The sequence below is a fragment of the Cervus elaphus genome, chromosome 25 (genome assembly GCF_910594005.1).
Source record: "Cervus elaphus chromosome 25, mCerEla1.1, whole genome shotgun sequence".
Lineage (NCBI taxonomy): Eukaryota > Metazoa > Chordata > Mammalia > Artiodactyla > Cervidae > Cervus > Cervus elaphus.
In genome coordinates, this window is record NC_057839.1 from 71,155,841 (window position 1) to 71,183,721 (window position 27,881).

The 27,881-nt window shown below is 65.8% G+C and overlaps 1 protein-coding gene across 5 annotated transcripts in view; it reads left to right on the forward strand.

Moving 5' to 3' along the window:
* SLC12A7 (solute carrier family 12 member 7) overlaps positions 1-27,881 on the forward strand; it is a 60,388-nt gene that overhangs the window by 16,902 nt on the left and 15,605 nt on the right. For 2 of the 5 annotated variants that reach the window (XM_043887424.1, XM_043887425.1), the window contains exons 1-10: positions 7,313-7,519; positions 20,629-20,723; positions 20,959-21,081; positions 21,545-21,691; positions 22,865-22,919; positions 24,174-24,304; positions 24,553-24,794; positions 25,262-25,473; positions 26,086-26,253; positions 27,737-27,835. In XM_043887424.1, the coding sequence (XP_043743359.1) occupies positions 7,396-7,519; positions 20,629-20,723; positions 20,959-21,081; positions 21,545-21,691; positions 22,865-22,919; positions 24,174-24,304; positions 24,553-24,794; positions 25,262-25,473; positions 26,086-26,253; positions 27,737-27,835 (1,396 nt within the window). In that variant the 5' untranslated portion in view covers positions 7,313-7,395. Of the gene's footprint in view, positions 1-403; positions 453-5,627; positions 5,747-7,312; positions 7,520-20,628; positions 20,724-20,958; positions 21,082-21,544; positions 21,692-22,864; positions 22,920-24,173; positions 24,305-24,552; positions 24,795-25,261; positions 25,474-26,085; positions 26,254-27,736; positions 27,836-27,881 lie in introns of those variants that run through there. The other 3 variants (XM_043887422.1, XM_043887423.1, XM_043887426.1) reach the window with 2 other exon arrangements.

Consider the following 27,881-nt stretch of genomic DNA (forward strand, 5'->3'; position numbering starts at 1 on the left):
GCCCGGCTGCAGGCCTCTCCGGGGGCCCGGGACGGGGCGCCTGACCTTGGGGCAGGTCCTGGTCTCGCTATCTGCGCTGTGGGTAATAATAGGGCAGAAATCAGCGCCCTGGGCACTCGAGGGTGGCCCGCTTATCTGCGGACTGCAGCAGCTGTTTCATTTAAAAGATTGTGAAGTATTTTTGTCTCCACTAGGCTGGCACATGTCAGCAGATGTAGCAGGTCCAGAGAACTGTCCCACGGAGAGTCAGTACCCCTGTCTGTCGGGCAGAGTCGGCCACTGAGATGCCTCCTGTCTCCTCCCGGCAGGGGCGGGGGGGAGGTGTGCACGTGTGTGCACCTCTGTGTGACTCCTCACCCACAAGGAGTATAGTTTAAATGCTCGTGTTTCTTGCTTGATACAGACCCTGGAAAGCATTCCCCACGCCTCTGTACAGGGGAGCACGGAGGAAAGTGAGTGAGCAAGGAACCCAGGCGTCCATCGATGGTGATGGATGAACACAGCGCGGGCCATTCAGACCATGGAGTGGGATTCCACCTTCAAAGGAAGGACGTCTGAGACTTCCCTGGTGATTTAGTGACTGAGACTCCAAGCTCCCAGTCCTGAGGGCCTGGGTTTGATCCCTCATCAGAGAACTAGATCCAACATGCTGCAGCTAAGACCCAGAGCAGCTAAATAAATAGATAAATATTATTAAAAAAAAAAAATGGCCTTCTGATACAGGCTCCAGAATGGAAGGCTCTCGATGATCTGCTCTCAGGGAAGGAGAGGCACTGAGCGAGTCCCGGTGTAAAGGCCCAGATGGTCAGATCCACGGAGGTGGAGCCTCTCCCATGAGGGCCTGGAGGGTCAGACTCACAGAGTCTAGGGCGGTGGGTCCCTGGGGCGGGGCTGGGGGGTGGGGAGTTGATGTTTAAGGGAGACAAGTTTCAGTTTTGCAGTATGACAAAGTCCCAGATATGGAGGTGGTAGCTCAGTTCAGTTCAGTCGCTCAGTCGTGTCCGACTCTGTGACCCCATGAACCGCAGCACGCCAGGCCTCCCTGTCCATCACCAACTCCCGGAGTTTACCCTAACTCATATCCATTGAGTCAGAGATGCCATCCAGCCATCTCATCGTCTGTCATCCCCTTCTCCTCCTGCCCCCAATCCCTCCCAGCGTCAGGGTCTTTTCAAATGAGTCAGCTCTTTGCATCAGGTGGCCAAAGTACTGGAGTTTCAGCTTCAGCATCAATCCTTCCAATGAACACCCAGGACTGATCTCCTTTAGGATTGACTGGTTGGATCTCCTTGCAGTCCAAGGGACTCTCAAGAGTCTTCTCCAACACCACAGTTCAAAAGCATTAATTCTTCGGCACTCAGCTTTCTTTATAGTCCAACTCTCACATCCATACATGACCACTGGAAAAAACATAGCCTTGACCAGACGGACCTTTGTTGACAAAGTAATGTCTCTGCTTTTTAATCCACTGTCTGGGTTGGTCGTAACTTTCCTTCCAAGGAGGTGGTGATAGGGGCTGCTTAACCACGAGCTAATGTGGACACGGGAGGGTATTGTGGGAGCCCCGCCCAGCTGGGGCTTCCCTGGTGGCTCAGATGGCAGAGTCTGGTGGTCTTTCTCCAGTGAGGGCTGCTCACCCCAGTCCACGCCTGGAGCCCCATGCAGCCCGGTCCAGCTCAAGGAGGCGCTGTCCCGGCCGCGGTCCATGCTGGGTGCCGATCTTCCTTCCCGGGGCGTCACGCGGGCAGGATGGCGCAGCCTCCTCTGGCCTCCTCAGCTTGTACAGCCCACCGCAAGGACCCGCTCCCCATTTGCCTGTTGCTATTAGCGGGCTCGTGCGTTGCTTGCCGTGGGCCGACCTGCCGCTGGGAACACCTGGGGCGTCTCTGGGCCCACACAGTTCTGTGGAATTGCTGGGTGGTGACAGAGCCCAGTTTGCAGACCCACCCGTCGGGGAGCCCCGTGCCCCACCCTCGCCCGCCCGGGGCCCGCCCTCGGTGCTGGGCGCCCGCCCTTCTGCCGGGAGGTCCTTCCAGGGTCCACACAGGCCTGGGTTGGCTGCCCAGCCCGCGGCTGCCGTGGGCTCTGCACCCACTCTCCTGCCCCAGCCGTGTCTTTGAGGCGCAGAAGTGGTCACTGTCCCCATGACCACCTAGTGTCTGGTGAGCGTCCCAGGTCACGACGGAGTCCCTAGCCTCCACTCCTGCGCGGCCTTCCCAGGAGGCTCCGTGGTAAAGAACCTGCCGGGCAGCGCAGGAGACACAGCAGACGTGGGTGAGATCCCCGAGTTGGGAAGACCCTGGAGGCGGGCATGGCAGCCCACTCCAGTATTCTGGCCTGGAGAATCCTGTGGACAGAGGAGCCTGGCGGGCTGCAAATCCATGGGGTCGCACAGAGTCAGACACGATTCAGTACGCCTGCGTTTTGCAGCCCTGAGCTCAGGCTGCAGGCCTGGGGCCTCCCTGATGGTGAGCCCCAGAGCCGCCCCACGGGGTGTCCTGGGAGCCTGCCAAGTGGCTGGGCTTCCCGCAGCCCTGGGGGAGCCCACAGCACTCTGAGGGGTGAGAGGGGAGCTTGGTCACCGCGTCAACAGAAAGGTCCCCAGGGGACCCCAGTGCGGCGCATGGAACCCGACGGCCTTTGGGAGGACTGCAGGGTTGGGGACCACCCGCATGGGGCCAGGCCGGGGTGGGGGACGGAGCAGCAGAGGGGAGCCGCTGGGCCTGAAGGGAGGTCAGGGGCTCCGCAGTTTGAAGCTGACACTCCTGGTGCCAGCCCACCCGGGAACCCCCCGGGAAGTCCAACGGGGGCAGCCGTGCCCTGCCCTCGCCCTGAGCCATCCAGGGCCTGGGCTGGGGCTGGGTGGGAGTGCAGGGGGCCAGGGGCTGCCCCGGGGACGGCAGAGGGGGGCAGGGTGGGTGAGAGACTGGGCTGCAAGCCCAGGGCCCTGAGCGTCACCTCTGCTCTCGGCAGCCTGGCCGCTAGGCGCTTGGCCAAGGGTGAGATGAGACGGGAGCACATGGACGGGGTGGACGGGAGACGGCGTCACACACACGCGTGGCCGAGGGCTCCCAGGGTCCCTGTGGGGCTGACGGCCCTCAGGGGGTCGGGGTCAGGGCGATGAGGGCCCTGGGCTTCCAGGCCCCTCTGTGGCCCCGGGACAGGGTTGGGCGGGGCCCGCAGTGACTGCAGGACTGGCCTCTGCACCCCCAGGTCCGCTGCTTGAAAAGCACCATGTTGTCAGAGGTGCGTCCCTCAGCGTCGTGGTGAGACTTGGAGCATCCTGTGGATCAGGGGAGGACTTCTTCGAGCTTGCCTGGGACGTCTTAGCTCCGTGTGCGGTCTGAGGTCCAGACGAGCGTCTGTGCTTTCCCAGGGAGGGTCTCACAGGCCAGATCTGGTTTCACAAAAGTGCCGGGGCCAGCCTGCTGGACCCGGTGTCACGCACGACCCCGCCCTCCCGGGGCCCTCCCTGCAGCGGGCAGGGCTGGGCGCCCCCTCTGAGAGCATTCTGAGCAGCTGGGCCCCTCTCTCCCTGTCCCCCCGCAGATCTGGGCCCTGACCCTCTTCCCGATAAACCCACTGGAACAACCCCCAGAAACAGCCAGCCTTGTCGGGGTTTCAGCTCAGTTCAGCCCCCTGGGTGGGGCCGTGGCCTGCCTGGTCCCACTCTCTCTCTCCTGGCGGGGCGACCCCCGTCTCAGGGTCTGTCACGCCCAGAGCGGCCTTCCTCAGCTCTGGCTGGCGGCTGAGCTTGTCTAGTCATCCGAACGTCCTGCAGGCCGAAGGCCAAGAATCTGGCTGGGCCCAGCCAGGTCCAGTGTTTCTCTTCGCCACCCCCGTCCCTTCTCTGCAGGTTTTGGAAAGCTCTTTGCAAAGTCCTCAGATTACAGGGCCAACTTTCTCAGGGTGGGGACGCCGCTTTCTCATCAGGGGCTCTGGGTCCTCCTGGTGGAACTCGGGCAGGAACCGGAAACCTGAGGCCCTGTTCCCCCTACCCCGCCCGTGTCCCACCCTGGCCAGGGCCAGTGAGGACTGTTCCCAGAGCTGACAGTGAACGTTTGTTCAAGATTCGTTGAAAAGAGGCTACTGTGGAGCTAGAGGGCAGGATGGTCTGGGACTTTAAAGGAAGTGGGAAGCCCTCGGCTGTTGTAACTCGGGAGTGCTGGGGGTGAAGTCACAATACGGGCGAGGAGGGTACTGCCCGCCGGCGTGAGGGCCCCCCAGCCTTGGGTGGTGGGGAGTGAGACGCGCCGCCGGCTCCGGGGGGTCTCCTGGACCGTCTGTCTGCCCTGCGACTGGCTCCCAGCCCTCCAGCGCTCAGGCCCTGGGCTTGCTAACCCGCGTGTTGTTTTAATGTCGTTTCCTTTCCTCCGCCCCGCCAGGTCTCGGGGGTCTGCTGGTCTTTAGCACCACCCGACAGGGACTTTGCAGGGAGGTGCCGCCCACTGCTGTGTGCGCCCTGCTCCTGGAGGCCGAGGGGACACCCAGGCACCAGGATGAGCCGGCCACTCAGCCAGCAGGCAGAGGATGTCCTCAGCTGGGACAGGCGGGGCCGGGTCTCCCCGGGGGGCACCGAGGCCGTGGAGACAGCGTCCAAGATACCGCGGGCCCCTTGGAAATGAGGCACTTCTCTTGTCTGTTCTGTTGTTTCACTTGACATCTAGCTGACTTACAAAGTTGTGTTGGTTTCAGGTGTCCAACAAAGTGATTCAGTTACACACACACATTCTTTCTCAGATTTTTTCCATTATAGTGTATTACAAGACGCTGAGCAGAGGTCCCTGCACTATATAAGTAGGTCCTTGACGTTTGTTTCTTTTACATATAGTGAAAAAAGGAAATTTATTTACCGAGAGCTATAAAACGATCTTAGTTTGAGAAAACCCCAAACCGACAGGAAAGTGCAAGGACCCACGTGTGCCCCCGCGCCGTCCTCGCCCGCCGCACCGCCCCCCCCACCCCCCCCCCCAGCCCTTTCACCTGGAAGGAAAGAGGGCTGGGTTCTGTTTGCTCTTTAGGTGGCAACGGTGTGATTCAGGAGCCAGGCATTGTTCCACGGGACCCAGAGCCAGATGGGGCCCGGGCTGGCGGCCTGGCTTCAAACTGCAGGGCTCCTGAGTGGGCGGGACTTGGGTCCCCAAGGGAGAGCCCCCGGGTGGGGGCCTGGACTTGGGGTCACAGCGTGGGGTGGGGGGCTGGATGCAGGGTCACCCACAGAGGCTTCTGCAGACTCAGCGCCGACTGCCACCCCGAGTTACTGCCGCCTGTGGGTGCGGGTTGGGGGAGGTTTTATTGGCAGGGCCCCGAGGGCAGGCGGGCCGCCAGCCTCCTCACAGCCCAGGTGGGTCTCAGCTCGTGGTGGCCCTGGGAGCTTGCCAGGAGGTCTACCCCTCGTGTTGCAGATGAGGACACTGAGGCCAGAGGTCGCTGGCAGGGGCTGGGGTCGGCCCTTGGGTTTGCCGCTCTCTCCGGGCTGGCTTATGTCTGTGGCGGGGGGGCTGTCCCAGGCCCAGGGCAGGTGCGACCCCTCTCTGAGCCACGGTGGGCGGGGTCCTCATAGGTGACAGGAGAGGGTCTGTGCCCCCCACCCCTCAGCCCCACAACTGTGGTGTCATTTTCCCCAGGGAACTGGCCCTTCCCAGAGAATGTCTGGGGACCCTCCCCAACCTGCAGGAGGGTGGACAGTCACCCAGCACCATCCACAGCCCAGAGCTTGAGTGAGCCTCGGCCTGCCTTTTTCATGGTGAGTCCTCTCCTCCTCGATCGCTAAATACTTCGAAGGCCACCTCGAGGAGTTACGGCCTTTGTGTTTGGGGGCCTCATTGTAACTGAATGTTTGCCTAGTTTCAGGGGCAGACTGGCTGACAGTATTGTCCCAGTAGGGACTCTGTTCCTAGGGAACAGAGAGGAATGAGGAAGTGCATTTGGAAGCCAGTTGACACTGAAAAAGGCCGACCTTTGCTGTCTGACACGCCGGCCCCTTCCACAGGCCTGCAGAGCCCCCTCCACACAGGCAGGTCAGCTGCACCCCCTCCTCAGAAGGCTGGTGCCGGGTAGGGGTGGGAGCCTTCCCCGTGGGCCCAGCAAGCCGGGGCTGGGCTGGGAGTCTAGACCGCCTCACTGCTTCTTTTGTCTTCCATGGGGATCGGCTTTTCTGGGCCTGGCTCTCTGCGGTTTGGTTGTTGACAAGAACCCAAGGCAGGGAATGCACAGCCAGATCCCTGAACAGAGATCAAGATAAAGCCTCCTGCCTACAGCCTGTAGCAACCCCAGGCCTCAGTAAACAGTCCGCCTGCAGTGCAGGAGACCAGGTCCAACCCCTGGGTCAGAAGGCCCCCTGGACGAGGACACAGCAACCCACTCCGATATTCTTGCCGGGGGAATCCCATAAGGTCCATAGCAAAGTCAGACAAGACAGATCAACTAACACTTTCACTTTCCTGCCCGAGGCCAGGAGAAACGCCAGGCCTTTTCAAACAGGATTTGGGCCTGCTTGACCCATTACAGTGCCCTGACCTCGCTGCCCACACCACCTACGTTTCACCTCATTTTTGTAAAAACGTTTTTGGGGTGACCCACTGCACCCAGCTGCTGAAACTCTTTGAACTCATTTCTCTTCGATGGACTTTTGGCCGTTGCCAGATTTCCTGTGTCTTTAAGAGACTCCAGGGTGCTTGGAGGCCACCTGGCAGGTGACACCCGGGGTCTGGAGGCCCACCTGTGCCTTCCATGCTGCAGCTTCCCTTTCCCAGGGGCCTCCCCAGACCAGACCACAAGGTGGGGCAGGGCGGGCTCCCTGAGGCGGCAGGGATGGGCCTGGGGTCCCCGGTGGGCGGGGGTCCGGTGGCAGAGCGCCTGGCGATCTGCGTCCGGCTTGTGTCCCCTCTCTGCTCGCTGGGGAAGCGCTTCCCTAAACCGAGCTCTGGGTGAGTCAGGCAGGGGGGAGGGGAGACGCGAGGGGTGGGCAGTCGCCCTCTCGGGTGAGGGGACAGTGAGGCCGGAAGGGGTCCAGCTGCGGGCAGCGGGCTGGCAGTGAGGGCGCTAAGTGGGAAGAGGCCTGCGCTGGACATTGGCAAAGCGGGCAGCGCCGGAACCGAAAGTCAGCCGCTGGGGCGGGGCCGGCCGGGGGTCCGGAGGCCGCGGCGGCCCCCAGCGCGCGGGCCGGGGACGGGGTTCTCAGCGGAGGGCGCCCGGCGCGGTCCGGGCGCACAAACTTCGCCCGGGCCGGCGGGCCGGCAGGTGCGGTCACGTGGGGCGGGCGGGCCGGGGGCGGGCCGCGCGGACCCCGCCCCTGCGCCCTGGTCCGGCCGCGTCGGCGGGAGCGGGCGGAGCCGCGCCCGAGCGCGCGGAGCCGAGCGGGGAGTGCAGAGTGGCCGGAGCTCCGGGCTCGCCATGCCCACCAACTTCACCGTGGTGCCCGTGGAGGCGCGGGCGGACGGCGGCCAGGAGGAGGCGGCGGAGCCGAGCGAGGCGCCAGGCCCCCCCGAGGGCGGCGAGCCCGACTGCCCGAGCCTGGGTGAGCGCGGCCGCACCTGCCCGCGGGACAAAGGCGGAGGCCCGGCTGCGCGGGGCGGCGGGCCGGTGGGGGAGGCCGGGGCCGGAGGGGAGGGCGTCTTGGGAGGAGGGGGCGGCCGCGGGGCGGGGAGGCGGACGGCGCGCCCAGAAGGGCTGTGGGGCTGCTCTCCGCCCCCTCCCGGGCCCCGCCGGTGCCTCTTACTCCTCGCTAGTTCCCACCACTTTGCCTGCCCCTGCGGTTGCCCTCTCGTCGCCCCGTCTCCTGCCTGCCGCGGCCCCCTCCCGGAGCTTCGTGGTGGGGGCGCAGGGCGAAGGCTTCAGGGGCGGTGGGCTCATGTCCCTCCCCCCCGCAGCCCCGGGACCCAGGAAGCACCTTTCCCCAACTCGGGGTGGGGTCGTGGGGGAGGTGCGAGACGCCCTGGGTAGCTATGGAGACGGAGGAGGGCCTCTCCGAGAGCGTCCCCAGGCCCCCCGGGTGACCTGCTTTGACCTCCACCCCCGGAGAGGCCGAGAGGGGCGGAGTGCCTGCCTGCTTCCTTCCCGGCCGCCTCTGCTCCACTGCGCTCCGCTTGCTCTGGGGCAAAGGGCCGCCAGGCAGATAAGCTGCCGGGAGGACCAGCCCACTGCCCTGTGGGGTCCTGGGCTGGAAGGACAGCAGGTCCCTGCCGGGCGGGGAAAGGCCTCCTCCACCCGCCACAGAGCTTGCTCAGACCGGGTCCTCCTGCCCCTGTGCTTCTGGAACCCAGAGGTTTCTGGCACTTTCACTTCCTCTTGGCGGAGGTGGGGGGGGCGGGGATCCCCGGATCCCGGCCTGCTTCTCCATCACCTGGCTCCAGGCCGCGACTTCCCTAGGGCTGGTGGGTGGGTCACCTGAGGGCGCTGCTTCATGTCCAGGCTCAGGGCCCTGTTGAAGTTGGGGTCCCTGCAGCATTGGGGAGCAGGTGACCAGGCAGGAAAGACAGTGATGCCAAGGCAGGCGACAGGTCCTTCAGAGCTGCCTCCAGGACGAGAGACCGGGCCCTCCCTGGGGCTGTGCGCCATCCCGGTCCGCAGGGTCCTGGCCCTTCTTTGGGGTCCGCCTGCTTTCCTCTGCCCAGAGCTGTGGGACTGGGCAGGGCTCCAGCCAGCTGCCTGTGGAAAGCAGATGGGACTTGCAGGTAGAGTCCCCGAGCCCAGCCTTCCCCACTGCGGCTCCAGCTAGTGGGCCGGCGGCCTCCCTGGCCCCCAGGAGCCATCGGGTCCTCAGGGGACCCTTACCGCCCCCCAGGGAGGCAACCCCCCCCCCCCCCCCCCCCCCCAGCTGGCCCCTTCTCGGGCGGGCCTCAGTGGCTGTCTGCAGAGCTGGATGTGGCTGCAGGGGGGCCGCGAGCCCCCCGCCCGCCCTCCGTCTGAGGCTCCTGCTTTCTCTGCCCCAAACCCACTTCAGCCCCTGTCTTGGGCTTGTCTAGAATCCCATTTGCTTGTGTGTTCAGAGGCAGGGGCCCCGGCAAACGCCACGTGTGGGCATCTCGTGTGCCTGTCGACAAGCCCTCTGGGCTCTGAGTTGACCCTGGCACTTGAATGAGCTGGCACGGAACTGAACCTGGGACTTCGGTGTCCTTCGCTCGCGTTGCCTCAGAGAAATGGCAGTGGAGGTCTTGGTTCCCTGGGCAGAGCCCCCGAGAGGTCACAGGAAGGCGTGTTGTTGCCTTTTGGAGTCTGCCTGAAGCCGACCACAGCGGTGCCCAGAGAGGCCCTGTGATAGCCAAGGCATTGTCACTGTGATGGGGCGGCTGGGAAGCAGCGCTCATCCTGCTTGTTGAGGGGCCCTTCCGTGGAGCCCCTCTGCAGACCCGTGTGCGGGGTCCTTGCCCCCCGGCCCAGCTCAGGGCCATGCCTACTCACAGGGTCACTGAAGCTCCTTCCCGACTCTGTGGCTGGCCCTTGAACCCCCTGGGAGGCACCTGGCTTTCCGGGTGGGCCTCCTGATGGTGCTGGTGAGACAAGCTCAGGGAGGCCCTCCCGAGCTGGAGTAGGCTGGAAATAGGCGTGCAACCCCAGGGTGAGGGCTGGGGGCGGGCTGCCCCCAGGAGGGGGACGGGCGGGGCTCACTGCCGCAGCCTTCTTGGCTGACTCGGAATCTGCCTGGCCTGAGCCCGCAGGCCTGGCGCGCAAGCCCGTGACACACAGAGGCCGCCCAGCTGCCTGCGCTCCCCTGCGCTCCGGGCCAGGCCCGCGTGGGGCCCTGTGGTCAGCGTGCAAAGCCAGGGCCCGCTTCCTGGCCGTCCGAGGCCCAGGCCTCCATCGGGGTGCGGTGGCCGACACCCGAGTCTTGACCTTGCACTGCCACTGCTGTTCTGACCTTGGCTTGAATCGGGTTGGCAGGCCTGGGCTTTAGAGCTGGGGGGAGGCCTGCAGGCAGTGGGGGGGTGTCCAGTGTTGGGAAGGTGTTGTGTGCGCCCCCAGGGTGGTCGCCGGACCCCGCCAGCCCCTGGACAGGGGGTCCCGCCCGGCTCCCCCCAGACCGTCCGCTTCCCCGGCTCTGCTCTCACTTCCCCTTCCTCGCTGGCGCTTCCTCTTTGGATGCCTTTCCTGTGATTTCCTGCTCTGCGGCTCAGGCCCTGAGGGTCACCTGGGGGCTTCCTTGACCTCTGCGGAGCCGGCCCCGGAAGCCCTGGGGGCATCATCTTGGGTCCCGCTGGGACTGCAGGGTTCTGGGCTCTGTGCTGCCCGTTGCCCAGTGTGGCCGTGGTTCTCGAGGGGCTGCCCTGGGCCAGCCAGAGCGCGGAGCGGGGCGCCGGGCGTCGGACGTGAGTACGGTCGCAGGGGCCTGGGGCGAGCCTGTGGGGTCTGTCCCGCGGGTCAGGCGTCGGCGTTGCCCCGTCATGGGGCTCCAGGAAGGAAGGGCTGCGGACGCTGAGCAGGAAGGGCTGACCCCGGCCCGTGTCCGGCACCCCCGCCGTGGGAATCTCTGTGGGCGGTCTGGGCTGACTCGGGAGAGTCGTGAAGCTGGACAGAGGGGGCGGGAGGGCCGGATTCCATCTTTAAAGGCGCAGGACGGCCCAGGCCTGGATGCTCACAGAGCGGGCAGCTTGTGGCCTGGCTTCCCCGTGCCCGTTGAGGCTCTGGGGCCACCTCCAGGCCACGGGTCCTTTTCTTGGCAGCTGGGAGAAGCGTTCCAAGTTTCCCTGCTGAGCCCCGCAGACCTGCGTGTGTGCGTGTTTGCAGGCGTGTGTGAGCCTCGGCGTGGAGGTCCCCGGGGCCAGGTCACGTGTGCTGGGGTGTCTGTGTCCGGTCAGACAGCTGGAGGTGCTGCCTCCTGGGGGTGGCCGTCCCCCGTGGGCCATGCTGGCCCCGCTGAGATGCCTGTGCCCGGATCTGAATGTGTTCTCTGCTCACGTGCCCTCGAGTCCTGTGAGGAGCCTTAGACCCCACCCTGGGGTCTTTCCTCTGGAATGCCCCCGAACCCCCGATCTCGATGCTCTGCTGGGTGGATGTCTGAGCTGTGGACACTAGTGGTGCTGGCCGCCTGAGTCTGGGTGTGAGAGATACTCCCGAGGGTCTGTCTCTGACAGCAGCCCCCCTGGGGGCTGGGCGGGCCCGGGGCCGCTAGGCATTAGTTTTCAGCAGCTGCAGTTTGTTCCGTGAAGGTTGTGGAGTATCCACCCTGGTCAGTCTTGGTCCAGGGACGTCAGTGAGTGAGCAGGGCGTCTCTGCGCTGTCTTGGGGGACGGTGGCTGTAGGAACCAGCTTGTGATTTAGGGTGCAAGGGGGGACTGGAGCTTCATGAGCCGCTGGGTGTCAGGGTGGCGTCTCAAGGGGACGCTTCTGCGCCGGCAGGGAGCCGCGGCCCTCGGCCCCGCCCGCACAACGAGCAGGGCTGCCCGGCCCCTTGACGGTCCTGCCCGGCGCCTCCTAGCTGCAGGCCCCCTGCCTTGGGAGCGGCTCTGTCCAGGGGAAGCCAGCACCCACCTGCCTCCCTTGAAGGTGGGCTGTGGCCTCCAACCGGGAGTGGCTGGCCCTGCAGACAGGCCTCTGTGTGTGTGGCTTCCTCCGGTGATGGGGGCGCGTGTATCTGTGCTGGGCCTGGCGCCTGAGCAGACCAGAGGGATGCGGGCTGTCGGACACCTATACAGACCAGCAGTCTGCCCTCCAGAAATTCAGCTCCCTGGGATGCAGCCCCTGGGTGGGGGCGGGGGATCCTGGCCTAAGACCAGCACCTCAGGGCAGTGACTCAGGGCCTGAAGCCACGGGACACTGAGCTGACCCAGGGGGATTCCACGGAGAGGCGGCTGGAGACAGCGGGCGGCACGTCCTGTCGGGGTCGATGCTGTGTGTGTCTGTGTCTGTGTCTGGGTGTGTCCATGTATGTTTGTCTGTGTGTGTGCATGTGCGTGTGTCTCTGTGTGTCTGTGCGTGTGCGTGTGTCTCTGTGTGTTTGTGTGTGTGTGCGTGTCTGTGTGTCCCTGTGTGTCTGTGCATGTGTCTGTGCGTGTGTCTCTGTGTGTCTGTGCATGTCTATGTGTGTCTCTGCGTGTCTCTGTGGTTGTGTGTGTGTGCATGTCTGCGTGTCTGTGTGTGTGTGTCTCTATGTGTCTGCGTGTGCGTGTGTCTCTGTGTGTGTCTATGTGTGTCTCTGCGTGTCTCTGTGTGTTTGTGTGTGTGTGCATGTCTGTGTGTCTGTGTGTGTCTCTTTGTGTCTGTGTCTCTGCGTGTCTGTATGTCTTGTGCGTCTCTGCGTGTCTGTGCGTGTCTGTGTGCGTGTCCCTGTGTGTGTCTCTGTGTGTCTGTGTGTCTGTGTGTCTCTGCGTGTCTGTGTGGGTCTGCGTGTCTGTGTGCGTGTCCCTGTGTGTGTCTCTGTGTGTCTGTGTGTCTGTGTGTCTCTGCGTGTCTGTGTGGGTCTGCGTGTCTGTGTGCGTGTCCCTGTGTGTGTCTCTGTGTGTCTGTGTGTCTGTGTGTCTCTGCGTGTCTGTGTGGGTCTGTGCGTGTCTGTGTGCGTGTCCCTGTGTGTGTCTCTCTGTGTCTGTGTGTCTGTGTGTCTCTGCGTGTCTGTGTGGGTCTGTGCGTGTCTGTGTGCGTGTCCCTGTGTGTGTCTCTGTGTGTCTGTCTGTGTGTCTGTGTGTCTCTGCGTGTCTGTGTGGGTCTGGGGCGCTGGCTGGAGCACTGCCGGGTGTGTGGGTCCCTGGCAGTCCTGCGCAGAGAGGCGCTGTGTGCTCCACGGGCTCCCCCAGGGAATCAGGGCCCAGAGGCGAGCGGGGCGTGTGCGTGGAGGGGCCGCTGTGCCCAGTGAGCCAGGCCTGCTCACCGCCCCTGCCCCGCAGCGGGCTGGGCTGAAGGAATGCACTGCTGCCCCAGCACGGGGAGGCCTGGTTGGCGGTGCCCCGAGTCTTGTTGGAGAGCGGGGTCCCCTTCTCACCCTGGGATTCAAGGGGACCAGCAGCCACGGGGATTATCAGGATATTCGAGTAATTGACTCTAAAGGTCCACTGCTTTGGGCTTCCCAGGTGGCACTAGCGGTAAAGGAAAGATAGAAAAGAAAGTGAAGTTGCTGTGTTGTGTCCGACTCTTTGGGACCCCATGGACTGTAGCCCGCCAGGCTCCTCTGTCCACAGGATTCTCCAGGCAAGAACACTGGAGTTGGTTGCCATGCCTCCTCCAGGGGATCTTCCCGACGCGGGGACTGAACCCAGGTCTCCCACGTTGGAGGCAGATTCTTTACTCTCTGAGCCACCAGGGAGTTTCCGTGGTAAAGGACCAGCCTGCAGTGCAGGAAACACAGGAGACGCAGGTGCAGGTTCGATCCCGGGGGAAGGTCCCCTGGAGGAGGAAGTGGCAGCCCACTCCAGTGTTCCTGCCTGGAGAATCCCGTGGATGGCGGAGCCTGGCAGGCTAGGGTCCACAGGGTTGCAAGGAGTCGGATATGAGCGACTTAGCACACCACTTCCCCTGTGTGGAGGCGGGCGGTGGGCTGGTAAGCTCTGCCTGGTGGAGGGGGGGTGGGGGAGTCTCGCTGGGCTGCCGGGGGCTGGGCTGCTCGTGGCCTCCTCAGGGCTGCAGTCCCCAGGGTCTTGATCTGCTGCAGTTCAGGGCATCTCAGGTTGTGCAGCGGCAGCCGGGGTGGCCAGAGGTGTCTGTCAGGCTGGACACCGTGGGTGAGGGGCTGCCCTCCGCTTCCTGCCCCCAGAGAACCTGTCTGTGGGGATGGGGCTCTGCCCAGTGGCCGCAGTCTTAAGCCGACCCCAGCAGGTCCTGGTGCCTGGCCGGGTGACCTCTGGGTCGGCCTGCACTGCTGCGCAGGGGGATGGCGGCCTCGGGTGGGGGTACCTTCCCAGGGCCTGTGGTCGGGCTCGGGGTGGGGATCGGAGCCACAGGCTGTGGGTGGACGTGTGTCGCTGGCCAGCCACCCGGGACCTCCATCCCCGGCTGCACACGCGTGAGGCCACAGGGCAGGGGCTGCTGTCCGGCGGTGAGTGTGGACTGTCGTCTCTGCAGCCCCTGCCTTTGGGCTGAAGAGGGAAGAGCCTCCCGCCACCCTGGGGCCCATGAGAGTGAGGCCAGGCCAGGTCTGGGGCCTGGCGGGAGTGGACAGCGCCCCGGCATGGCAGCTGGGCCTGGGGCCTTGCGGTCTGCGGCTGGCGGCCGCCGTGGGCTGCCTGCTCGGGGGCCTAGGGCAGCGCTGCCTGCAGAGAGAGCAGGGCATGAAGGGTTAACACCTTTCTTTTATGAGAAGCGGGCGCTCCCCCGAGAGCCAGGCCTGGTCTGTGCAGATAAGCTGCGCTGCGGTGGGACCAGCCCAGGAATGAGACGCCCTGGCTGCCCCATCCATGGCCGCTCCCCCGTCCACAGCAGCCCGCGCTGTGCTGGGCCCGGAGCCCGCTGCCACGAGCCCCAGTGAGTGCCCCGTCCAGGTGCCCTTGTGGCTGGGGGGACGGGGGTCTGCAGCTTGCCCCTGGCCGGTGGGCGGGAGCCGTTGGTGCGGGGTCTTGCCTGGGGCCTTGGGCATCTGCACGGGGCCAGCTACCCGCGCCTCTGCTCGGGCCCAGAGGCAAGGCCCTGGTGTGTCTGCTGGGGCCCCGGCCTGAGTTTGTTTCCTGTTTTGGGGGTGCTTTCTTTTTGAGAACAGAGTTGGGGGGAGGTGGAAGTTCTGTTTCTGAGCCTCACGCGGCTGGGGTGGGACCTGTGACCCTGCGCCAGTTTCCAGGCTCAGGTTGTCCTTGGGCCGCATGCTGAGCAGGGAGCCGGACGGGCCTGTGGGCCTGCGCTTGCCCCTCGCAGCCAGAACCGCCCCCTTCTGCCCAGTCTGTAGCTGCTCTGCAGCCAAGCCTGTCTGGGGTCTGCACGTGGTCGGTGTACGGCTGTCCCCCAGGGTACCGTCTCTCAGGTGTCCACTGGAGCGGGCTGTCCCCCGGGGGGTCAGGAGGCCCGTCAGAGACCCCGCACCTTGCTGAGGCTTCTCACTCTGCCTGCTTTCCTGCCCTGGAGCCGGCCTGTCCCAGAGGTGACCCTTGGATCAGGCCCGGTTCTCGGGAGGCTCGTGGGCCGGGTCGGTCCCTGGGGAGGGATCGTGTGGAGCCAGCATCAGAGGAGAGGAGCACGAGGTGGTTCTTGGGTTTCCTCCTCTCTCTGAGCGGGGGTCTTGACCACAGCCAGATGGAGCCTGAGCCAGTAACGGGAGCCGTCCCAGGAGGCCACGGGGCGCCCGCCTCCCGCCCTGGCTGGGCCGGCCCTGCACCCCACCTAGGCTGGGATCACAGTCACGGGTCCCTGAGAGAGGAGCAGCCAGAGCGGCCGCGGCAGTGATGTGACCGAGGGGGGAGCGGGGAGCCAGGTTCCCTGAGTCCACCGGCGGCCCTCACCCCCCGGCGCGGGGTCATGTCCAGACGGGAAGAAAGTCCCTGGAACATGCTCTGTTCTGGAGGAGCCAGCTCAGCGCCGAGGGCTGTGTGTTAACCGTGCTTCTGTGTGCACCCCGGGTGTCTGGCTGCTCCTCTGTGTTGGCGCCTCTTGGTAGCCAAGACGCCCGGAGCCTCCCCGTCTCGGCAGGGGGTGTCTTTGGCCCGGCTGTTGGGGTGGCTGTGGCTTCGGTCCTGGTTGAAGGGCAGCCGTGTCCCCCCCAGCCCTGGAGCCTTCCTGAGTCCTTCTCTCTGAGCACCCCCAGTCCTTGGGGTTTTGCAGGAGGACCTTTGTCCCTGGGCTCTGTGGGAGAGCGTGGGAGGCAGCGGTGGTGGGTTAGGGGCGGTGAGCGGGACACCCGGGCCGGTGGGCCTTTCCCCGTGGCCCTGCCACCCGCCGCCGCTTTCGGCTCGTTCCCGGTTGCGCCAGGGTGCTGGTGGCGGGATGCCCCCTGGAGTGAGTGCCCTTTCATGAGGGCCTTTCGGAGGTGCCGTGAGCAGGCCCTGCCCGCCTTTTCACGCTGAGCTCGCCCGCCCGCCAGGCGCTGGCTCTGGGCGGCCAGCCAGATGCCAGGCACACGCGTGTGGAGGGCACTCCCGGTTGGGGGCGGGGTGCCGGCCCGCCTCCCGCCCTGCACTGTGGTCCGGGGTGGGACGACACTGCCTATAGCTCTGGCAAGGGGGCTGTGTTGGTGGCAAGGTCGGCTCAGGGTGGGCCAGAAGGGCTGGTTGCACAGGACGGAGACTAAATTTGCCAACTCGGGAGTCACCCGGCCCGGCCCCTGGCACATGGCATCTCGGCGTCTGCTCCTCCCTGAGATGGCCCGGGGGCCTCGCAGGCCAAGAGCGAGGGTCAGGGCGACCCGCAGAGGCTCTGGTGCTCGGGGCTCGTCCGCCCCTGGAGGCCCTGGGGGGTTCATCCACCCCACGGAGGCTCTGGGGCTCGTCCACCCCGTGGAGGCTCTGGGAGCCGGGGCTGGTCCACCTGTGGAGTCTCTGGGGGATCCGGGGCTTGTCCCCCCAGCGGAGGCTCTGGGGGTCTGGGGCTCGTCCACCTGCCGCCCCCCTCGCGGCTCCCAGCTGTGGGCTGGAGCATCTGTGTCCCGCCGGAGCCCCATGTGGGAAGGCCGGCTGGCCCCCCGGGAGCCGATGCTGGGGGAGATGCCTGTGCCGGAGGCGGTGTTGACTGGAGGGGCCATGGGCGGCTCTGTCCTCGCTGCAGAACAAGTTACTGTTTCAGCCCCAGACTTGCTGTGACAGCATGGAAGCCCCCGGGCTCGAGCGGTCCAGTTGCTCCGGCCTGACCGCAGGGTGCTGCTTCTGGGCCCGTGCCCCTCGGGCCGTGCGCTGGTGGCCAGGCCCTGGATGTCAGATCCAGCGTTGATCCTGGCCGCAGAGCATGGAGGGCAGGGGGCGCTCGTTAACTCTGGCTGTCGTGGGACCTGAAACTCCTGGTCCCAGCCCCGGGTGACTTGGAGGAGAGCCCGCCGCAGGGGCCGTGGCCGCAGCCGCATGGGGAGCCCAGGGAGTGGCCGGTCAGGCTCATCATGAGGTCCGCAGGTGGGACTGCTGTGCTGGAGGTGCCCTGCGCCCCCCGGGAGGACTGGGTGCCCCCCGCCGCCCGCACCCCCTTGCAGGCCGCCCACGCCCAGCGGCGGGAAGGGGTCGTGGCCCAGCTGACCCTCGGGAGTGCCTCTGGCCCTGAGCCTGGGGGCCTTTCCCGAGACACGTGCTGAGCCCCAGACACAGGCCCAGCGGAGGGGGAGGTGCTGCTGCCCTGGGGCCTTGGCGGTCAGGGCTCTGACTGAGGCTCTGCCCCCGCCTGGTCCCGGCCACCCCCACGCCCTGCAGAAGGCCCTGTTGTGTTCATGACAGGGACGCCCAGTCTTCTCTGGAGAGCAGGAGCCGGAGCTCCGTGTGGACTTCCCGCCCCGAGTCTGGAGCCCTGTGTCCACACGTCCCTGGTCCCCACTCAGGTTTACGGACTCAGGGTCCAGTTTGCATCTCATGGAGCCATCGTAGGGCATCAAAACTGATGTGGGGAACCGGACGCAGGGCAGGTGAAAAGGGCGGAGGCCGCGGGGTGGGTCAGCGTGTGGGGTGAGCCCCAGCAGTGGCACATTGGGGGCTTCTGAGGGGGCCCCACCTGTGAACCGAGGCGGGCTGTGTGGGTGAGTGGGGAACGAACCGACAGATGCAGGGGCCGGCTCTGCTGGGAGCGGTGGGGGTCCGCCCCACGGCCTCCAGGCCGTTCCGTAATTAGACATCTGACGCCAGCCTGGCCTGCCCGTTAGAGCAGGTCACCCAGTGGGGCTGCCTCTCCTGAGTGCCTGGCCTGGGGACGGCAGGGAGGGGCTTGCCCTCCCAGCCAGCCTAGCCCTGGACACCTGATCTGCATTGGGGGTGCCCTCGTCACGTGTCCTGACAGCCACTGGGCCCTCGGGGACACCGGGGGACCTGCCCCAGGAGGATGGATGGGGTGAGGTCCCCGGGATTCCCTCTGCTTGGGCTGGTCCTGGGTCCCCGTCATCACGAACAAGCAGAGTGAGCCCCAGGAGGACCCCGGCCCTTCAGAGCCCCCATGTGAACAGAGGGCTCAGGCCCTGGGGGTCTTCGTGCCAGGGACTCCTTTGTGCAGATGGGAGTTGTAACCTGCTGCTTGCTTGAGATAAAAGCTGCCACTGTGTATTCTGCAGAGGTGAGAGTGGTTAAGGGCGACAGGTGTTTTCTGTTTTATGGAAACACAGGTGAGCCCCTCAGGTGGAAACATTGGATTTTTCCTTTAATTATGACCCCGATCTCTGCGTGGGTGTTTTGTGTTTTTTATTTTGGCCGTGCTGGGTCTTTGCTGCTGCCCAGGCCTTCTGTCGCGGCGGTTCCTCTTGCTGCAGACCACAGGCTCCAGGGGCGCGCGCTTCGCTGCTCTGGGGCACCTGGTGTCTTCCCAGCCCAGGGCTGAAACCTGTGTCTCCTGCTTGGCAAGCGGCTCCTCACCCCTGGGCCACCAGGGGAGCCCAGGAAGCACTTGCTCTTTGATCTTCATTTAGGGGTCTCGGCTGGAACGGGTTGGGGGTTGGGGAGGAGAAGGCTGCCGCCCACCTGCTTGCGCTTGTCCCTGCGTGAGCCAGCGTCTCCGTGGTGCTGGCCCGAGCCCTGGGGGAGTCTCCAGGAGGGGAGGGAGGCAAGTCCTGGTGGTCCCCATGGGAACCGAGCTTACGGTGTGCGGGGCGGGGGTGCGGCCTCCAGGCCGGGGGTTTACGGAGACGCTCGGGGTGTGTGCTGCTGTGTCTGGTGCGTTTTGTGTGTGTCCCGCGTCCCCTGCTCGTTGCATGTGATGTCAACACCGTGGTCAGAAGCAGCGAGGTGGGAAGGCGGAGGCCCCCCTCCACCTGCAGCGAGCGGCCCGTCCTGGCCTGGGGGAGGGGCGTTCGCCCTGTCAACTCCCAGTCTCCAGGGTCGTCCTGTGTGCGGGACGAGCTACCACATCTGCCCAACCCGGGTCCGTGCACCCTGGTGGTGGCCTGTCCGCGCCCCGGCCCCTTCTGTTCCCCTCCGGCCTCTGGTCTCAGAGCTCTCTCAGTTGCAGGGATGGGCGGGCTGTCCCAGCTCCCGATTGAGGTCGCCGTTTGCTTTCCTGGGGGTTAGACCCACTGCAGGTGCCCGGCCACCCCTTGCCTGAGGGCGTTCAGGCCACCCCTCCAGAGCCCCACCTGCATAGGCTGTGCTTCCAGGCGGGGCTGGGGTGGGCGCCCCAGGGCTTCTGTGACAGCGGAGCCTAGGCCCTGCCTGCACCAGCCGCCCCTCCCGGATGAGAAATACAAGACCCAGGCGGGGGCCGTGACTTTGTGCAAGGTCAGGCAGGGGGAGCCCGACACCCCTCCGGGGGCGGCTGGCGTGGCTGGGCCGGCTCTCGGGGCTGGGCCGGCCTGCGTGTCCTCCAGCGTCCAGCCTGCAGACAGTTCTCTGCAGCTTCATTTACGCCAGAGACCCAGTTGGAAACGCGGGGCTCTCCTTACCAGAAAAAGGATTGTTATTACCGGAAAAGCCCAGTCGTGGGGACCGGGAAAGGGTGCTGAGTGACCGGCGGGAAGCGGGAAGGAGACAGGGAGGGGCTGGCGCTGCCCGAGACATCCGCGGAGCAGGGAGGGGCCGTTCAGGCGAGTTCTTGCCTGGTCGAGGGCAGCTGTGTTTCTTAAAGGGCTTCCCAGGTGGCGCGCGTGGCAGAGCGCCCGCGTGCCCGTGCAGGAGTCGTAAGAGAGGTCCCACCCCTGGGTCGGGAAGACCCCCTGAGGGAGGAAATGGGGTCTGTAGGGGTGTGTTGTGGCCTTTGCTTTGACCTGACGTCAGAACCTCGGTTTGAGAGAACACGCGAGTGAGCGCAGGATCGCGTTTCCCTGCCCGGCATCTTCTCCCTCCCCCCTTCCAGAAGCTTCTGGAGCTTTCTGGAGCCGGCCTGTGTCTCCCCCGCGGCCTCTCTCCCGAGCGGGCCCCGCCCTGCGGGTGGTCCCCGCTTGGCTTTCAGCTCTGCTTGTTGGGGCTCACGGCAGGCGCATCCTCTCCTGGGTGTCATAGCCCGTGACCCTCACGTTCACCTGACCTTGGTTTGCTGGGTGGTCAGCTCATGGGGGCACCACCCCTGCCTCCAGCTCTCACCCGTGCTCCCAGCATCTGTCTGCTGCTGGTTACCCCCCGCAAGCACTGACCCCAGCTCTGGGCCCCACGGGCCTGTGCCCCCCACGGTGGTCCCCGGGGCTGGGCAGTGCAGGCCCATCCAGCAGCGCCAGGGCTCTGCCCGCTGGGTGCTTCCACGGGCTGGGCCCTGGGCAGCTTCCGGGGAGGGGCTGGAGGCCTTGGTGGAGGGGCGTGGACCTGAGTGGGGCCTCTGGATTTTGGGGGCTGGGCAGTGAGGGGCAACCCCTGGTCCCGGCAGACGCTCACGGCCATGCTTGCGGGAGCCGCTGGTCATGAGATGTTTGTCCTGCGGGACCTGCGATGCTGGGGCTGAACCCCAAGTTCCTGAACCCAGTGCGGCCCTGGGCCTCATCTCTGCCCCGCGCCCTCGCCCGAGCAGATCACTGAGGGCATGAGGGCAAGGTCGAGAGAGGCCAGTTCCCTCGTCGCCCCCTGTGACTCCCGCCACATCTGACCGCACCTGGTCTGACCGACCCCCTCCGCATCTGGCCAAGCCCCACCCCGTCTGACCAAGCCCCTCCCCGTCTGAGCACACCCCTCCCCACAGGAGACGGACACCCCAGGGAGAGCAGCCCGTTCATCAGCCATGGGGAGGCGGACACAGAGAGCGTCTACGAAGGGAAGAACATGGCGCTCTTTGAGGTGAACCTCACTCCCCCCCTAAGCGGGAGGTGGCGCGAGGAGCCGTCATCCGCACAAGAGAAAAGGTCCACCCCCAGCCTCACAGTGAACCGAGGGTCCCGGCTGAGGCCTCAGGGCTCCCTGCCCACTTTGGGGGAGCGGGGACACTCCCAGATGCTTGATCTGGTCAGTTGGACTGTGCATCGGGGTGGGGGAGGCGGCATGTAACTGACTCCACATCTTGGCCCCAAAACAGGAGGAGATGGACAGTAACCCGATGGTTTCCTCGCTGCTCAACAAGCTGGCCAACTACACCAACCTGAGCCAGGGCGTGGTAGAGCATGAGGAGGCAGAGGACAGCCGGCGGCGGCAGGCCAAGGTGCCCCCCGACCCGCAACCGCTCCCCGGGACCCCCTGCTGCCTGCCCCCCGGGACCCCCCCCTGCTCACCCTCCAGGCCAAGGTGCCCCCCACCCCGGGTCCCAGATCCCGAGTGGGCCACCTGGCGCTGGGGTCATGCCGGCTGTCCGCAGGACGGGCTGGCTTCCTGGGCCATGGTCTGTGCAGGGGCCTGGGCCATTTCCGTCACACACCCTCCCGCAGTTACCGTGCAGTGGGGCAACCCCTCTACCAGGCCGCGTCTGGGCCCCGTGTGGGCGGGACCCTTGGGAAGGGGTGACTCGCTGGCACATCCACCCCGTGGTCAGGAAACGGCAGTGTCTGTCTGGCCCGGTGTTTCTGTGCCCATCGTGGTTTAGGGACTGGTGGCCTCTCTGCGGTCCCGGGGACCCGGGGTGTGGATGCAGCGCTGGCCCGGTCCTGACGGCGCCCGCTCTCTTGCAGAGCCCTGGCATGGGCACCTTCATCGGCGTCTACCTGCCCTGCCTGCAGAACATTCTGGGCGTGATCCTCTTTCTGCGCCTCACGTGGATCGTGGGAGCAGCCGGCGTGCTGGAGTCCTTCCTCATCGTGTCCATGTGCTGCACCTGTGTGAGTGGAGGGGGGCATCGGGGCCCCCCTGTCAGAACCCCACCCTTGCCCGTGAGTGGGGGGCCTGACCGTTGGGACCCCCACCCTTGCCCGTGGGCAGGTCAGCCCTTGGCTGCTGACGGGCCGGCGGGGATGGGGCCTGGTGGAGCCTCCGCAGGAGTGGGGTGAGTGAGTGTTCCTGGGCGGTCACCACTCCCAGTTGTCTGTCCGTCCTGCACTTCCCGCAGCCCCCCTGCCCACTGGGAGCATCTGGGTGTTTCCTGGGGCTCCCACTGGAAGGAGGGGATGCCCACTGGTGACGTGTTCAGACCCAGGCGCACCAGGCCCCCCGCAGGTGGCCCCCAGCACCGGCCCTGCCCCTCCCTCTGTTCCTGTGGCGAGAAGGGGCCGTTCAGCTGCCCTGACCGCAAACGCCACCGGCCCGAGAGGACCCAGCGGGCAGATGACCAGGGTCCCCCGGCCGCCCTGCGGGCCTCCCCCAGCTCCCGGCCGCCCCGCGGGCTTCCTGTGGGGTCACGCTGGGGTCTTCTGCACGTGCTGCCTTCACTGTGCACCGGGGAGCATCTTTGGAAGCATCTCCCCCAAAACTGATGAAAGCGGGAAACAGCAGGGCCTTGTTGAGCTGGAAGTGCGCCCGGCAGGACCCGGCCAGCTGGTTGCTGAGGCCTCACGCCTCCCCGGGACTGCTCCGTCTGCTTCTCAGGTTGTGACGTGAAGGCCCTGCAGCCCGCAGGTGTGGCCACTTCCCTGCGCAGGTGGTGGGGCTGGAGGTGGCCCACCCTGGAGAGGCTGTGGTGGTCCTTCACCACAGATGGGGTCCTGGGTGCTTCACGGGAGGTGTGCCTCCATGGCATTCCCCTGCATCCCCCAAGGAAACGGGCATCTCGCTGGGGCCTCTTGCCTCCCACGGGAAGTAGGCACTGGCTAGAAGCCAGCCCTTCAGTGCAGGAGGGCCTTGAGCCGGGGGTCCCCTGGGTGATCCTAGGAGCTTGACATTGTGGCTCAAGTCGCCGAGGTCCTGAGTGCTCCGGCCACGCGGCCACCCAGCCCTTCTGCAGTCAGAAGCTGGGGGCTGGCCTGCAGGTGGCCCTGTCCCGGGCCTGGCGCCGTCTGCATGCTGAGGGGACTGTTGGAAACCCTCCGTCTTCTGAGAGGGCCCTTGTCTGTCCGCAGACGATGCTGACCGCCATCTCCATGAGCGCGATTGCGACCAATGGTGTGGTCCCAGGTAGGGGAGCTGCGGGGAGCCGGGCGTGGCGAGGGGGGGCCGCATGGGTGGACGGTGCTGCGTGGCCATTTCCTGTGACCTTTGCCCTGCAGCCCGGGTGACCTCGGGCTTGCCAGGTGGCTCAGGGGTGAAGAATCCGCCTGCAGTGCAGGAGACCTGGGTTGGATCCCTGGGTGGGAAGATCCCTGGAGAAGGGAATGGCAGCCCACTCCAGTGTTCTTGCCTGGAAAATCCCATGCACCAAAGAGTCTGGCGGGCTGCAGTCCATGGGGTCGCAAAGCCTTGGATGCGACTGAGCGACTGAAGTGCCCCACCACCAGGCGGCCTCAGGGCAGCTGAGAGCGGTCCCAGGGCGGGAGGGAGCCTGTGTCCAGAGGGGCAGATGGCAGGGGCTTACCCTCCAGGGGCCCCGTGGGCAGTGACCCTGCGGTTGAACAGGGAGCCCCCCACCCACCCTGTGTCCCCACCCCTGGGGCGCAGCGGGGCTTCTGTGAGGCTAGGGTGGGGTGCGTACCTGCGGCTGGTCCCCTAGAGCCCGCGCACTCGGGGTCCCCGTGAAACCGGTTTCTCCTCCAAAACGCCTCCGAGGCATTTCCTGTTGGTTCACGCTGCCGCCCGTGGATGTGGCTGGCGCCTCACGAGCCGTGGCGTCTCTTTGGTTCTAGATTCTGGTTTCCCACAGATTGTGGTTCTGTTCCCGAGGCGAGTCATTGCCAGGACTAAGCTACACCAAAGCACCGCGGGGCTGGGGGAGGTGGCCGGGGGTCCCGGGAGGACCTTGTGGTCAGCCCCCTGAGGGGTCCGCCATTCTTCAGGAGGGTGTGTGCCCTCAGGTGTCCTACAGGTGCCCCTTGCCACGCACAGTCCCTGGTCGGTGTCCGAGTGGGGTCTCAGCCCACAAGCAGCAGGACCAGGGACTGGCCAGCAAGCTGGGTGCCACCACGCCCGGAGGTGTGATGGGGAGCAGGTGACTTGGTTTCCTAAATGATCCCCGACGAAGTCAAGGGAACGCAGGTGCCAGCCGTCGTGCTCTCGGCCCTGGGTCCTGGCCTCCTGCTTGGGGCTGCACCTCCTTCAGCCACGGCGTCCAAAGTTGGCTGCCCGCGGGGGGCGGTCCCTGCAGATGCCAGGCGGGTCCCCTGCCGGCCGCCTCGCGCCCTGTCGCGGGGATGAGCCCGTCTGCCCCGGGAGGCATGTGTTCTCAGTTGGAAGCATGTGTGTGACCCGCCGTGCCCTGTTCGGCATGTCTTGCAGCTGGCGGCTCCTACTACATGATATCGCGGTCTCTGGGGCCGGAGTTCGGCGGGGCCGTGGGCCTCTGCTTCTACCTGGGCACCACATTTGCGGGGGCCATGTACATTTTGGGGACCATTGAGATTTTTTTGGTAAGTTCTTTGTTTTGGGCCGGGTTCCTCTGTCCAGCACATCGGTGACCGTCCAATGCCCCTGTTTGGTGACCCGAGGGTCTGTCCTGGTGGCATCTGCAGGCGTGGGGGCTCACAGGTGGGGTGACATCCAGAGCAGAGCCCGTGAGAAGGCCCTCTGGGAGGGCAGATGCCCCCGCCCCTTGCTGCTCCCGGGGGTCCCCTTGGCAGGGCGGGCAGCTCTCCCGACCCGGCCCTGTGCCCTGCAGACCTACATCTCCCCCGGTGCAGCCATCGTGCACCCCGAGGGCGCGGGGGGCGAGGCCGCAGCCCTGCTGCACAACATGCGCGTGTACGGGACCTGCACGCTGGCCCTCATGGCCACAGTGGTCTTCGTGGGCGTCAAGTACGTCAACAAGCTGGCCCTGGTGTTCCTGGCATGCGTGGTGCTCTCCATCCTCGCCATCTACGCCGGCGTCATCAAAACTGCCTTCGACCCGCCCGACATCCCGTGAGTCCCCCGCCGGGGCCAGGGCTGCACCCGCAGAGTGTGTCGGCCGGGCCGGGGGCCGGGCTGTGTCCCTGGCAGGCCTGAGGCCCGTCTGGCAGCACTGTGCTGCTCCCGGCCGAGGCCCATCCTCACCGGAGCCCCTGAGCAGGGTCCTTCCTTGTCCCCTTCGGGATTGAAGGTAGCAGCCCCGGTCACAGAGTGAGCGAGCCCCAGCTCAGCCCACATGGGCTGGTCCAGGGGGCCCCTGGTGGGGGCGGCGCTGGCCATGAGTCCCCCAGGCCTGGCTCCTCTCCGCCACGTCAGACGCCCCAGAGCAGAGGGTGGCGGGACAGACCGGGGCGTGCCGCCCATGGACGCCCCTGTAGCCAAGTGGAGAGTGTCAGCAGCCCCTCCCCAGAGGCCCCTGGCCATGCTCGGTTACGGAGCGGGGCAGTGGCCAGAGGCTTTTTGCTGCCTGCCCCCACCAGGGTCTGTCTGCTGGGGAACCGCACGCTGTCCCGACGTGGTTTCGACGTCTGTGCCAAAGTCCACACCGCCAACAATGGCTCAGCGACCACCGCGCTCTGGGGCATCTTCTGCAACGGCTCCGCGGACAGCACCTCCTGCGACCAGTACTTCCTCCACAACAACGTCACCGAGATCCAGGGCATCCCGGGCGTGGCCAGTGGTGTCCTCCTGGGTGAGTGTCCCCTCCCAGGGGAGTGTCCCATCATGATGAATGTCCCCTTCTGGGTGAGTGTCCCCCTGTGAGTAACCTGCTGTGGGTGAGTGTCTCCTCCTGGGTGAAAGTACCCCCCAGGTGAGTGTCTGTCCCCTGGGTGAGCATCCCTCCCTGGGTGTGTCCAGCAGGTCTCTGCCGCCTGGGCCATACACGCCCGCTCCTTGGGGTCCTGTCCTGTCCTGCTGGTGGCCGTGTGACTGCGTCCCCAGTTGTTGACCCTCTGGGGCCCCCGGGCAGGTGATCCCAAGCTAAGATGCCTGGTGCACTGTTGGGGGGCAGGTCAGGCCCCGGCGTCATGCCCCCAGCTTTGGGCTTGTGGAGCAGCAGCTGGGGTTAATGAGGAGGGGGCGGGCGGCGTGCCTCGGGCAGCTCATCAGTGCCTGGCTGTCGCCCGCGATGGGTGTCCTCTTCAGACTCCAGCACTGAAGCCTTTGCTCCAGCCGTCAGGAGACGTGGTTTTCTCTGGGCTCAATTGTTCCACGTCCGCATCCCTGTCCAGGCGGGGTCAGCGTTGGGGGGCTGAGCCCTTGGTGGGCACTTGGGTCTCAGGAGCCACCCTTGCCCCCGCAGACAACCTGTGGAGCGCGTACGCGGATAAGGGGGCATTTGTGGAGAAAAAGGGGGTGCCCTCAGTGGCCGTGCCGGAGGAGGCCCGTGCCCGTGGGCTGCCCTACGTGCTCACCGACATCATGACCTACTTCACCATGCTGGTCGGCATCTACTTCCCATCCGTGACCGGTGAGGCCTGGGTCCCGGGGGTCTAGCACATGCCCCGCCCCCATTTCTGCTCCCAGCGGGTCAGGTCCCCCAGCTCCCACGCCCCATTTCTATTCCTTTTGGCTCAAGAGACGAGCCCAAGGGTCTCCGCTCCCTGTCTGTCCTGAGGAGGGGGCCTGGGAAGCTGTGTGGCATCGGGCAGGTTTGTCCACGCTCTCTCGGGAGCCCGGGTTATTCAGAGAAGCCCTGTGACCTTGCGTTAGCAGTGGACGCGACGACTGTCAGAGGTCACCGTCCTTGTTGTTATGAGAGAGTCCGCTGACCTTCCTGGAGGGACTGGGGTGCAGGCAGCCCCCACCCCCATGCGTACACACACACACACAGTTTTCTGTGGGCTCACGTGTGTGCGTACACGCACGCACACCTGCTCCTGGGCGGCCCTCAGCCTGGCCCTGAACGGGGGAGCCCCCCAGCCCTTGGCCCCCCCATCTCCCTGGACCCCCCGGCCCCCCGGCCCCCTGCCCCCCCCAGTCTCCCTGGCCCCCTGATCCCCAGGTGACCGAGCAGCCTGTTGTCATTGCGTGTCGGTCACTCCTGCTCCAGGCCCCCCCAGAGCCTGTCCCCACACACTGGGGAGGCCGGCCTGCCGGGGGCTGCCCCCCTGCTGCCCGTGGCTCAGAGCCAGGGGTGGACAGACATGTCTCTAGGCTCCCCGTGGAAGTGGGTCACGTCTCGCTTAGGCGGTAGTTGGCGGTGGGGTCCAGCCCCTTGGGGGTCCTTCTCCTGTATTCCTGTCTGCCCACCTGTCGGTGATGAGGGCGTAGGAGCCTCCCCTGTGGGTGTGGGTGTTTCCACGCCCTGTGGCACCATGCCCACGGGCTCTGCTGAGGCCACGCCTGGGACAGATCACAGGCGCTGACAGACGTGCCACCGTGAGGACGTGCTCTGAGCTCAGATGGACTCACTTAGAGTTTATGTGCTGGACGGAGCGATGGGGGTGGAGGCGGAGGCTGCTCCCTGTGGGGGGCGGGGGGCTGAGGCCCGGCCATGCACTGACCCAGGCCTGGCCTGGGGGTGAGTCAGCGTTTGGCAGCGGTCTCCCAGGACTTTCTGACTCCCGGCCGCGGGGATTAACCACGTTCTGGGGATGAGGTCCGAGCTGGATGCTCACAGAGGCTAGTGCTGGCGTTGGCGCCCTGGGCTGAGCTGTGCTCTGGTCTCTGCCGTGACTTGGTTCACGGCTGGGCGGCTGTCCTGCAGACAGTGTGGGGGACTCGGGGTGCCCACCCAAGTGCCCTGCAGTCCTACATTGTGCAGTGAGGTCCAGCCCGGTCTGTGAGGCCCAGAGTGCGGACAGCGGCTCTGTGCAGCCTGGGGTCTCTCCCGTGCATTGTGAGGAACCCCCTCCCCACCCGCCACCATCCTCAGACTCTGCCTGAGAGTGCTGGGCGGGCAGCATCTCCCAGGTGTGTCCGGGGACCATCACCACCCTCTGCTTCCACAGGCATCATGGCGGGCTCAAACCGGTCTGGGGACCTCAGGGATGCGCAGAAGTCCATCCCCACCGGGACCATCCTGGCCATCGTGACCACGTCTTTCATTTGTATCCTTGGGGGCCCAGTGCCAGGTGCCGCCCCCCACCCCCCACC